The sequence below is a fragment of the Eutrema salsugineum genome, unplaced genomic scaffold (assembly GCF_000478725.1).
Source record: "Eutrema salsugineum unplaced genomic scaffold, Eutsalg1_0 scaffold_2, whole genome shotgun sequence".
NCBI lineage: Eukaryota > Viridiplantae > Streptophyta > Magnoliopsida > Brassicales > Brassicaceae > Eutrema > Eutrema salsugineum.
Genome location: NW_006256829.1, coordinates 5,963,379 through 5,975,846, shown reverse-complemented (window position 1 = coordinate 5,975,846; position 12,468 = coordinate 5,963,379). Strand labels below are relative to the sequence as shown.

Here is a 12,468-nt window from a genome sequence, read left to right as displayed (position 1 = left end):
TTAAATCACCCAAACACAGTTTACATGATCATGAAGCGAAATGCAACAAAATACCAATAGTTACCCATAACCCAATCTAAAATAATCTAAACTATAGTAAAAATAATTCAATAAGAAACAATTTGTGCAATAAAATTGAAATAGTTAATTTTTTGGGGTCAAAGAATGATTAAATTTGTTGTTTTCGTTGTATTCTTTTGCTAATGATGAATCATCATCAGTCATTTTTATTAGAGTTTCAGTCGATCTAAAATTATAAATATAGATAGATATTTTTTCCGCCAAACATATTTTGATTAGAAATTACTACAAGATTCGCACTTTTGGTTGCTAAAGTTGTTTTTACTATTTTACACGCTGGAGATGAATGAGGCCAATTTGGTAAAATAGGCTTTTTGAGTTTTTGAGAGAAACCAACGACACGAGGCTAGTGTCAGATCTCGAGATTTGATCGGTGTTGAAGCCGTCGCCGGAATCTGTGGGGAGCAAAATGGCGGCGAAGCAGATGGAAGAGATACAGAAGAAGCTGGCGCTGCTTAGTTACCCTAGGGCAAATGCTCCTGCTCAGTCTCTCCTCTTCGCCGGCATGGAACGTTATGCTCTTCTCGAATGGCTCTTTTTCAAGTAAATCTCTTTCTCTCCAACTTTATACTGTCTGCTTAATCCAGAGAAATGCGGCGAATTCTCTTGATTTGTAGATCATTAATTTGAACTCGCACATTTTGAGTTTCGAGTCTAATCAAAAACTTCGAATTGTTTTGTGGGTTTGGTTTTCGCAGTGAGGAAGTTGACTTAGTGTTTGATCAGGGTCCAATGTAGAATTGGGTCTGTTTGAATTGCTTGATTAATCTGGAAAGTTAGGTTTTTGTTTGTGTGTAAAACATATTCAAAGTATTGATTAAAATTTATATGGCGTTTCCTTATTGTTCTTCTTTGGCTTATCTTGAAGGCTATTAGGTGATAAATCTCCTTTCTCACAGCAAAATCTCCAAGGAGACGCTGGAGTTCGTGATGAAGAAACTGTTCGAATTCAGTGTAAGCGTTTCTTTGATCGTGTTGGCCTTTGGACAAAGATGGTCTAGTTTTGATGAGTAAGTGACTTCTCGTTTTCAGATTTGGCAGAGATCGCAAAGTTTCTGGGGATTACACCAACCGTAGATATAGAAGCCATTCAAGTAAGCTTTTTTAAATTGTTAGACCATCTTTGTTCATCTAGCCTTTGCATTTTACTGAAATTATGATTTGTCAAAGTGCAAGTATGGTTTAAGTTATACACGACTGAATTTTCTTTTGTTTTTTAAATTTCAACTTTGAAGATGCAATAATACTATCATTGTTTCAGGGACATGGAACCTATGAGGACCGGATGGAAATGCTTCGCAATATTGTTGATTTAGTGGAGGCAAGCCTTTTCTCAGATAATCCAGAATGGAGGTTGATATGACACTGATATCTGATATCTTCCGCAATTTGTATCATTAGTTTAGCGTTTTGTAGTCTTTCATCTTCTTGATTCTTGTCTACATTCTTGTTTGTTTCTTTGTTTGAGCGTAACAATGATTTTGCTTATTCTTCAGTATTGATGAGCAGGTTGCCAAAGATATTCAGCTCATAGATGCTATTGCCGAGAGACAGTCTCTGATATTTTCTGAGGAATGCAAACTGTTCCCTGCTGATGTGCAGATCCAGTCTATATATCCACTGTAAGAACTAATGTCTCCTGTTATCTCCAAGTTATACCACCTTTTGTAAATATTTATTGATTGTGGGTTATGGATTGCTTCAGATGAATTGAAGATATGAACTATTTTTTCCAAACCAACATATGAAATTTTGCTACTATGTATCCCGATAGATAGATGGCTCACAGTGTGATTTATTCGCTTGGAGCCAGTTAGTTATTTCAATTTTCCTGGACTTAAGCTTCCAGATCTAGCTGGCCTCAGAGGTTTCAATTTGATTTCTAGCTTTAAGTTATACTACTAATGTATGTGCAAACCTTACTCCTTAACTTCTCGCTTCATATTTTAGCAGATGTAGTGGCATTATGTACCTAAATGAAAGTTTATTTGCAGACCAGAAGTTTCAGAACTGGAGACTAAACTCTCAGAACAGGCGAAAATTCTATCTAATCTTCAGCAAAAAGTCGATGACTTGGCAGCAAAGGTGTGTTTTAGTTGCTCCATATAGAAAACTTAAGTTTTGACTGTGAACTGGATGACTCACTGGACCAATATGCTGTTTCATCAGAGTCGATATATTCATTGTGATGTTACATCTTTTATTATCTCACTCAACTTATTGCTTAACACACCTTTACCTGTTAACTCCAGATACCATTTGCTTAAGATATAGCTCATATTCCTCTACCTGAAAATGTTATGAGTTAGCTTCTGGTTCTGATGTAGCCAAGACTTCACCTTCATAGTCTACTTAATACGTAATATGAATTCCATACTGTTCGTCATGTATTGACTTAACAGTCTTTTTCTTTCTCTTTTTTCCAATTTCTGCGCTTTCTAAACATGTCTTGTTCTCCTTGGTTTCTTCTTTTTAGCATGCCTACAACCCCGACGAAGAATATGCAGAAGTGGAATCTCAACTAAGGGCTCGTTTAGAATCGTTTCTTGAAACTGCTAGGGCGTTCAACACAATTTACACAAAGGTACTGTGTTTTCATTCTTTCTCCTTCTCAACCTAGATCAGCTGACAGTAAAAATTTTAAAGTTAAGGATTTTCATAGATATGAAAATCTGCTAAGAGCTTCAATCAACATAGCTATTTCTTATGATTTGACTTGCTTTTACTGAAATTGGAAAATGAACCGTCGTATCCTTATCGTTATGCATGGATGTTGCAGGAAATCCGTCCATGGACTCACATGATGGAAGTGCCTCAGCTTCATGGGTTTGGTCCTGCTGCAAACCGTTTACTGGAGGCATATAATATGCTTCTGAAGGTACCACAAATGTCTCCTATCTTAGTATTTCATCATATCGTCTAAATTCAGAAGCTTTCTCCGGATATACTTTGCTTCTGGTAACACGATGAAAAAAAGAAATGAGGTTTGTGTTTGTTTGGTGACAGTTCCTAGGGAACTTGAAGAACCTAAGAGACTCACATGCAGCACTTTCGATTGGATCATCGGGAACAGTCGCGGGAGAGCCGTCTTCTGTAACCAGAATTGTATCCGAGTGTGAAGCCGCATTAACTGTTCTCAATCGAGACCTTGGAATCCTCTCGGCTTCTATTGCTCGTGAGCAAGGAGAGCGTCTATAACTGTTACGAATCATTACTTAAAAAATAGGTTTTTTTTACTCGATTAAAGTGATGAATTGTGTTGTTAGAAATCATTTTAGGGGTGTTTTATGATGTCAATAATTTTAAACAATTTGCTTGTGTTGCCAAGTTTGCTTAATCAAAATCCATTCTAAAAGTTACAAAAGCATAAGTTTACGCAGAAGTCATAATATTTCACATGGGAAAGTAAACACAATTGGCGTTTGAAAGAATCCAAGTATTATACAGCTCTATACATCTCCAAACGTGACAAAAGCAAATATACTATCGATCTCAAGGTCAAGAGCTTAGCTTTTGGTAAAGATCAAAGAATAACAAAGTTTAGATTGAGAAGGAGAGCAGTTTGAAGAAGCTCTTTGTTTGGTTCAATCAAAAGCTGCCGCGGACACCATCTAGGCTTTCCCCGAGCGATGACCTGCAAAACACATCAATAGGTACAGATGATTCCATGTGGATTGAATGAGCAATAAGGGAACTTTACATATCACTGATCATTCGTATTGTCTTCAACTAGCTGAGATTAAAATGATTTTCAAGTTCCGGAAAAACGTAAGAACCAGAAAGAGAATTGTAGTTTTAAACTTACTTGTACAAACAATATTTGTATTCTTGGCTCCTAACCAAATCTTTCTCGCCTTCTTCAAGCTGTTTAACAAAAACAAGACAATTCATAAAGAGAGGAGACAAGATTTAAAGAAAACTCATCATCATCGTTTCACAAGCCTCACCGGATCGCTCTCATAAATGAGTTCATAGCAAGCTGGAGAAACGCATCGCAGCGCACAATTCTCTTTTGCTATTGGAGAAGATTTGCATCGCCATCCCCATAACCCACTGTTTGTTTGTTTTCCACAATAGATAACACAATAGTGAGTGAGCCACGAAGAGAAAAAAAAAACAGAGCCAAGAATTTGCTAACTAATGTATAAACTTTCAATTTGGGAATAGCAAGTTTAGGCCAGATTATCCAACCAAAAATCAAGCTAAAAAATTGCTCAATCTCTAAGGATATTAACCAAGAGTCAAGCTAAGAAACATTCCCAATCTCAGGATAACACATAGAGCAATCAAGTTTCGTAAAGTGTCCCCACTGATAACACATATGATGTTCATATCAGTAAAAAATCAAGAATTTTTCTCAACATGACAAAGCTATTCCGGGATCGTCTCTAACGTCTTTAACTTAATGATCTAAACCCACTGACCAAGAGAGGCTCGAAACCAAACCGTAATAGAAATTGCAGATGATGAGTGTACAAAGCCCCATGTACTCACCTCTCAATATCAGCATAGCATTCACTCTTCTTCTGCCTGATCTCCACATCCTAAAAATTTGATTTTTTCCACAAAAAAAAAAAAAAAAATTCATGAAATCAACACTCACATATCAGCTGAGTCGAGCACAGAGATATAGGCGAGACTTACGGAGATGGGACGAGGAGATTTGGAAAGAACACAGGGTACAAGACACAGTGACAGTAACAGAAGAATACAAACGATGCTTGAACGAGCTCGGAAAGTTTCCATGGCCTGGCCTCTCTCGAGTTCTTCTTCTCCGATCGCAGTCGCTGCTTCGATTAAAGAAGAACGGTTTTGACTAGTACCAGCTCTGGAATCCTCGAGTAAACCGAACCGGTCTATTCTGTTGTTTTGTAGTGGGCTTGTATTTCGTTTATTTGCTAAACGATCAGCATAATATTAAAATAAAAGAACAAAATCTTGGCCCAAAAAAAATAATCATAATATGAATTATTTTTACTCTTGTAAAACCAACCATTTTTTTTTTTTGAATTGACTTGTAAAACCAACCATTATTGTTCAGAGTGAGCAAATTATCTGAGATCCGTTCTAATTTGTTTCATATTTTCAGAGTGAACAAAATTATCTGAATCTATTGTCTCAGACTCTCATATCAAATACGAATAGTGAAAAGTAAGCACATGTATGTAGTCTATGTACTCATGATAGTTACACTAAAAATTTTAAAATCTAATTCCAAACTAAAAATATTTATTAATGATTTTATAAAACAAAATCAGATTTAGATCTTTTCAAGGTAACTTCTTAGAAGGCGTTAGTAGTTTCATATAAGTTTGAGGCTGGCTTTATATTAGCATGTTTTGTAAATAGAAAACAGATCATGAAACAAACATGTTTCGTGGCCCAAAGAAAAACATGTTTTTTGGAAATGGGAATAATATCTAAAATAGCCAATCCATGCAGACTGCAAATGAACGTGTCGCTATTAAACCAAGCGGTGAGAAACATGTTCACACCTTGTGGTGATTCCTCTTTGTTACGCATTCTGGCCGAGTCTGATGGGTGAGGAGGATCGATGAAATGTCGACAGACACAGCATATATAAATAGACAAAGTCAAATGTCGCCTTAACTCCACCACCTCCTCGATGTGAGTAACAGCATATCAGATTCTTCAGCCTCCTCACTTCAGTCCTCACTTTTCTTAAATCTAATTATACTAAACCCTTTTAAAAAAATAAAGTCTTCTATTAAATAGTAGACAAACGGCTGTCAAGCAAAGAAAGAAGAAAAAAAACAAACAGACGAATTCATATCATAGTGTTTATTAGGTCTCTTTTTTTTCTTTTAAAGTTAAGTATGTTGTTTTGCAATAGAATGGTGACAGACAGTAACTTTGGACTCAAGCTGAAGCATCAGAATCTCATTTTTTTTTTTTTTTCATTACCTTTATAATAGTAATAGATTGAGCTCCTTGGAATTCGTGACCACATGGTAGTAGTAATTATATATTGAGTGTTTGTTATTTACGCACTTACAAGATTCTATGCTAAGTTACCAATTCTTATTGAACTCACAAAGTTATCTTGTTCTTTACATTACTATTTTTTTTGGGGTCACTACATTACTTTATTTGTTTTTACAACATTGCGTTTCAAACACAAGCATACAAGGATATATTCTCTTTCTTGTACCCTAATTCGTTATTTTCCATGGATTTTCTTCTAATATAAAATGTTGATTAACATTCGTTCCCAAAGACTAAAAAGTCAAATTCAAAACCATGAAAAAAGGCACTTGCTTACCGTTGAATACTTACAGTTTTGGTTAGAAATCAAATTAAAGAAGTTTGTTTAGCTATCTGATCTTTTGGTTGGTTTGAAATAAATGGTTTTTTTCTTCTTCCAATACGAGATAAGACATATATACGTTTAGCCATTTGCAACCATATGCTATTATCAATCATTTATATCATTCTATACGTAACTAATATGAATCAAAGAGTGAGTGCCTAATATAACCAAACGATTTAAGTTTAAATAAAAACAAACTTCACTAATTTGCGCGCAAAATTGAAAGTGTTGTTGACCCAACAGTTGATCAATATATTATTGACAATCTGGATATCATTTTCTGTCGTATGCAAATTATTGGACTTTGTAAAATCAAGCATCAGATGCGCTACCTCACATATTAACATATACATGAATTATTTGCAGCTCCACGTGGATGGCCCATGTTCAAGACTCAAGACTCAAGACTCCTTTAGGTAGTCCTCTTCACCAGCAATTTACCAACTAATTTTGTGCTTTATGTGAAAGGTACTTAACCTCTATATGTAACTTTCCCATTACCAAACTATAGTAAAACTGATAAGTATCAAACCTATCTTATTATCTATACATCATTCTCAAAACACCCTCAACAACGCTTAAAGATATATACACACGCAAAACGTATTATCTACTCCTAATTTCAAATATTGTAGAAATACTTCGCTCGGTAAATTCGTTTATTTCTAGACACACAATGCTCACAATGTTAGTTACTTATCTAGAATACACTTCAAAAGAAAAGAAACGAATATAAAGATAAAGCTAAAGCCAAAAAAAAAAAAAAATAACAGCACTTGGGTTGATTCCATATCCTAATGTATCTACTTTATCCGTTTTTTTTCTGTCATCCATTAAACTAGCTTAAAATTCTATAAGGTGATTTCTCTAAAAAATGCTGTTGTCCACAAAAAAAAATGATGTGTTGCAGCTTACCGCAAAATGATTCTCTTCACGAAAAGCGAGACCATCTAACTACGCCTCTATTAAAAATTCATAAAAACATATTGAGGTTTTGGGTATAATTTAAAGAAATTTAGTTGTAAAAACATGTATTTTTTAAAACATAGACTAGTATAGTTATTACTTAAAAAATACATGTCAAATTTTAAGAGAATAAAAAATCGTTATATCACATATAGTAAATGCAAAGTAAAAATTTAGTTTTAAGCTCTCTCATTCAATCTTAGGGTGGTTAATTACCCTTTGTCCCTCCTAAAATTTATTTCAATTAAATTTTATAAAAAAAATATTAAAAATCAAAAATCATCATATATAATTATGTTACTCCATAATTTTTTAAGTAAATTTTACTTAATAAATACTTAGATATTATTTTAAAAAAAAAATATTTATATGAATTATAAAAAAACATTAAAAATTGAAAATCATCATATAGTTATGTTACTCCATTAATCTTTACGTAAGTCTTGATAAATACTTAGATATTGTTTTTTAATAAAAAATATATATACAAATTATCTGATTTGCATAAATCTTAAAGATTTTTCAACCAATTTTTTTTCTTCACTTGCACGGTTGTAATGTTTGGTGATCATGTAAGCTATATATTTCATGTATTTTACATTAGTGATCTTGTGACTTCTTAAAAAATAGTTTTTCTGCTGTTTAATTTTCTATTCGGTTGTTATTTTTGCTTTATATTCGTTTCTGTTAGCTCATGTAGATCTACATTTTTTTTATATATGTTAGGTGATACCTTGTGTCTTCCCTTTTGTAACTTTTAGAAATATATTTCGTTCTGATTTATATTAGAAGTTGGATTCTATTTATATTTTATAAATTCTTCTTACTAATAATAGCGTTTGATGTTTTTTCCTGTTTAGGAAGTGGTGTTTTAGCCGGAATTTCTTTATCGTTGATTGTTTAGTTTTACTGCTATACCGAAGGGTAACATTTTATTTTATTTTTTTGTGCTTTAGGTTTAGATTTGTGATTTTTTTTTATTATCTATCATATTTATGTTTTATATATTAGCCAGTTTTGGTGAACTTTTTTTTCTCTTTTATTAGTTGGGGCTGAGTCGAGCCTTCTTTTGTTTATTGATTCTTATCTGTTTTAATTTTTGATTGCTTTTGTTTTTTCTTTCTTAGGTGCTCGCGTTTTATTGTTTCATCTCGCGATGCAACAGATTTCATTTGCTGGTGATGAAGATCGAGATTATGATCATGAACTTAACCAGTTCTCGGAGTCAGTTATGAGCGTTTTATATGTTTTAAAAAATTATTACAAAAATATCATGTATTCTGTTTTGTGGTGTAGGTTCTTGGTGACGATTCAGAATGGTTTATAGGACATACAGTGTTGAAATCCCTCATGGCAATAAAATGTGAGTTCACCTGGTTCTTGTGAAGGTTGCCAAGCTGATTGAACTTTTGGGAAGGTACATGGAACTTTAAAGAACACGTACAAAAACACAGGTTTAATCATCTGATTGTGGATTATTACTTGATCTGATGAATCCTAAATTTATAACCGTTCAAAAGAAGCTTTGGTGAACGAGGTGCAGAACATGGTGGTCCATGTTTTATCCAAGACCCCATCCGCCGCTGCCGAGAACAAAAGAAAACAAGCTAACAAGGAGTTTAGTTCCAGCACAAATGTTAGTCCACTTGACATTTTTTTACTCTCAAAGTTAGTTCTATTGATAATAATGATGATACATGAACAAAATTACTATTTTTTATTCGAACATCACTTTATTTGAATGAGTTTTGTGTGTTTTTGTCTCTTATGTCCAGTGTTGGGATATATTTTTGATATTGGTTTCTGTTTTTTTTATTTTATTTATGGGCAAAGACAGGTGAAAAAAGAAAAAAAAAAGGTAACTATTTGTACTTTGATTTTTTGCATGTTTCTCCAACTGAAATCTTTTCCGTGTGGAGTGTTTTCATCTCTTGTGTTTCCAGTTGAGCTTGAACTGTTAATTATAAAATGTTGTTTTTGGATAAGAGTAAAGCTTTTCTTGCTTAAGTTTCACAAAAGATGTAAAATTTATGTTTAAGTAGCTAAAACTCTAGGTTTTCTTAAGTTTGTATGTTGGAAGGATTCAATTCCATCTAATTTTGTCTTTTCTTCATTTTTTAAAATTATTTAATAGAGTAACAAATAAATATTCTAACACAACAATGAGGAAGAAATTGATGATAAATAACATATAAAAATCTGCGAATCTTGGGACCGTGAAATTGTCACAACCCTTTTGTGGAGACTCCATTTTACTTAAATTCTTATTTTGATATTTGCTTTAATTTTTGATATTTTTGTTAATTATTAGCGTAATTAAGAAATTTTGAAAATTTCTTTTTTGGTATATATGTTTAAGCTCTTTTTTAAAGTTGATTACCCATAAACAGTTTTGATTGTTAAAAAAGGAGCAAACTATAAAAGTTAATGCAGTTTTCTCATCTAACAATAATATAACATACTTTTAAGGAGAGTTTTAAGTTTGAAGTGTGTATTTATCTTTTTTCTCAGCCTCAAAAGATATAGAGTCATAAAAAGTATGAAGAGTATGTAATATGAAAAAAATATCAGAAGGAGAAGAAAAATAAATCGTAAAAACAAAGAAGAAGAAGACGAAGAAACGAAGGTGTTGAATAATAAAAAAAGATGCGAATAATAAATTTGAATAAGAAATATGGGAGGGAGAAAAAAATAAAGAATAAGATATGGAAAAAAAATATGGACGGAAGAAGAATAAGAAAAAAACGATAAAGAAGAAAAAATAATAAAGAATAATAAATTTGAATAAGAAATATGGGAGGGAGAAAAAAATAAAGAATAAGACATGGAAAAAAAATATGGACGAAAGAAAAATAAGAAAAAAACGATAAAGAAAAAAAATAAAAAAATAACGAAGAAGAAAAAATTGGAAACGAAAAGCTAGAATTTATCTTAATTAAATCAGTTTATGGATTATTCAGTATTTTTTTAAGTAATTAATTTTGGGTTGTGTTTAATTTTTTAATTAATTTTATTTTGATTTTTTATGTCTTAAATTAATTGTTTTAATTTTTTTAATTTATAGCATAAAACTTTATTTTTTGATTTTAAAACCTTTCGGTCCGCGCAAAACACAATAGTTTTCTTTAAAAACAGATTAATTATGATTTGTCCAAAGATATTAATCCAGACACAGAGAAAAATACACTCTTTATCGCAGAGAGTCCCACATGATAAGGACATAGAGAGAGAGAGCGATACTTCACCTCTCACCATCTCCTTCCCCTCTCTCTCTCTCTCTGCTTCTTCTTTTTCTTGCTCTCTCTTTGTCTTCTCGAACAGCAACACCACCAATCAATGGGTTCTACGTCAAACCCTAATCCATGGACTCCATATGATTCCTACAACGACTGTTCACAGGGAGTCTGCAACATCTACTGTCCTCAATGGTGTTACCTCATCTTCCCTCCTCCTCCTCCTTCTTTCTTCCTCGACGAAGACGACGACTCTTCTTCCTCCTCCAACTTCTCCCCTCTCCTCATCGCCCTAATCGGACTCCTCGCCAGCGCTTTCATCCTCGTCAGCTACTACACTCTCATCTCAAAATACTGCCATCGCCGCCGCGAAACCTCCTCCTCCGAAACCCGTGATCGCGGCGGTCTGTTCTCCTCCTCCGCCGTCGAATCCAGGCAAGGAAACTCGAATGCGGCGGCTAGCGACGGCCTCAACGACACTCTGATCAAATCGATTACGGTTTACAAGTACAGAAAGAACGATGGATTCGTCGATTGTTCCGATTGCTCTGTTTGTTTGAGTGAATTCGAAGAGAACGAGAGCTTACGGTTGTTGCCGAAATGCAATCACGCGTTTCATCTTCCTTGTATCGATACTTGGTTGAAATCTCACTCCAATTGCCCTCTCTGCCGCGCTTTCGTCACCGGAATTAATCCCACCACCGTCGTTACCCAATCGAGCTCCGTTCATCCAATCGCCACGGAATCCGGTAACCGCGGCGGAGGAAATTTGGAGATCAGCTCGGTTATTTCCGGTTACCAGCATCGAACCGGAGATTCCGTCGTCGTGATTGAAGATCTGGAAACCGGATCTCGGAACATTAGCAGGAGATTGCAGTCACAGTCACTGGAAGAGCAACGGGAAACAAAGGATGATGATGAAGATTCGCTGCCGATTCGGAGATCGGTATCCTTGAACTCAGGGACAGTGTTGTCGATCGCTGATGTGCTACGAGAGATCGAAGACGAGGAGGGAGACGAAGAATCCGCCGGAGTAGGAACTTCGCGGCCGCGGCGAGAGGAAGGGGAAGATGAACACGGCGAGTCGAAGACGCCTCCACCGGCGGTGGATCAAAGAAGTGGAGTATCGAGTTTTCTGATACGGAGTTCAGTGGCGATGAAGAGATCCGTGTCGACGGGAAGATTCATCTTCTCCAGGTACGACCGGTCACGAAATTACAGTTTACCCAATTAAATACCTTCATTTTTTTCTTTCTTTTCTAAGAAATGTTTATGAAACAGAATTTCTCTTCCACTTTTTACTGTAGTTACTATTTTAGTGTTTAGTGATGATAAATTTTACACAGTTCACTTATAGTGATCACTTTTTGATCATTATTTTAAGTAATCTGTTCCCTCCTGAATTTATGGAACATCCAGTACAAAAGAAATGTGGTTTATTTTTTATTTTTTCTTTATTAGCGTTTTGAACAGGAAACCCTGGAACTTCTTTTTTTTCATTTGACATTGCTCTTTATTAATAGATCAAAATATTATTTATACCAGTTTAATGATCACAAAACAAACCTTAATAAGGTTCTTAAAAAGAAATTTTTATAAAAAAAAAGATTCTTGGGAAGAAAGTAAAAGAGAGGAATATAAAACAGCTTTTCTTCTCCAACTCCATCAGCGGCCATCTTGTCGTGTCGCCAGTATCGTTATTTTACCCATTTTCCATTTTATTGGATTATCAATTACTATAAAAAAATAACGGATTTACGAAAATTTACTATATTTTCCAGTTTTCTTGCTAGCATTTGCAGACTTGCACAGTTCTTGCTTACAATCAAAAGCGTTAAGCGTGTATATAAATATTAA

At 34.2% G+C, this 12,468-nt stretch overlaps 3 protein-coding genes across 3 annotated transcripts; 2 read left to right on the top strand and 1 right to left on the bottom strand.

The window, feature by feature from the left end:
- The first annotated feature begins 411 nt into the window (after positions 1-411).
- On the top strand, positions 412-3,424 carry LOC18019682 (AUGMIN subunit 7). Its single transcript, XM_006400241.2, has 9 exons — positions 412-624; positions 950-1,035; positions 1,114-1,175; positions 1,343-1,434; positions 1,578-1,703; positions 2,076-2,166; positions 2,558-2,665; positions 2,861-2,959; positions 3,088-3,424. The coding sequence occupies exons 1-9, from the start codon at positions 491-493 to the stop codon at positions 3,277-3,279; spliced, it is 990 nt and encodes a 329-aa protein (XP_006400304.1). The 5' UTR covers positions 412-490; the 3' UTR covers positions 3,280-3,424.
- LOC18019681 lies at positions 3,404-4,917 on the bottom strand. The gene is made up of 5 exons (XM_024156024.1): positions 4,726-4,917; positions 4,576-4,625; positions 4,029-4,134; positions 3,887-3,945; positions 3,404-3,715 (listed from the first exon to the last, which is right to left on the bottom strand). The coding sequence occupies exons 1-5, from the start codon at positions 4,825-4,827 to the stop codon at positions 3,670-3,672; spliced, it is 363 nt and encodes a 120-aa protein (XP_024011792.1). The 5' UTR covers positions 4,828-4,917; the 3' UTR covers positions 3,404-3,669.
- Positions 4,918-10,522: 5,605 nt separating this feature from the next.
- On the top strand, positions 10,523-12,050 carry LOC18019680 (RING-H2 finger protein ATL52). Its single transcript, XM_024155659.1, has one exon. The coding sequence runs from the start codon at positions 10,715-10,717 to the stop codon at positions 11,843-11,845; it is 1,131 nt and encodes a 376-aa protein (XP_024011427.1). The 5' UTR covers positions 10,523-10,714; the 3' UTR covers positions 11,846-12,050.
- Positions 12,051-12,468: the final 418 nt, after the last annotated feature.

Coding starts and splice junctions, on each gene's coding strand:
- LOC18019682 (XM_006400241.2), top strand. CDS start 491: ATGGCGGCGAAGCAGATGGAAGAGATACAGAAGAAGCTGGCGCTGCTT. Junction 1,176..1,342: donor TAGATATAGAAGCCATTCAA/GTAAGCTTTTTT, acceptor TCATTGTTTCAG/GGACATGGAACCTATGAGGA. Junction 2,960..3,087: donor CATATAATATGCTTCTGAAG/GTACCACAAATG, acceptor GTTTGGTGACAG/TTCCTAGGGAACTTGAAGAA.
- LOC18019681 (XM_024156024.1), bottom strand. CDS start 4,827: ATGGAAACTTTCCGAGCTCGTTCAAGCATCGTTTGTATTCTTCTGTTA. Junction 4,135..4,575: donor TGCTATGCTGATATTGAGAG/GTGAGTACATGG, acceptor ACAAACAAACAG/TGGGTTATGGGGATGGCGAT. Junction 3,946..4,028: donor TCATTTATGAGAGCGATCCG/GTGAGGCTTGTG, acceptor TTTGTTAAACAG/CTTGAAGAAGGCGAGAAAGA.
- LOC18019680 (XM_024155659.1), top strand. CDS start 10,715: ATGGGTTCTACGTCAAACCCTAATCCATGGACTCCATATGATTCCTAC.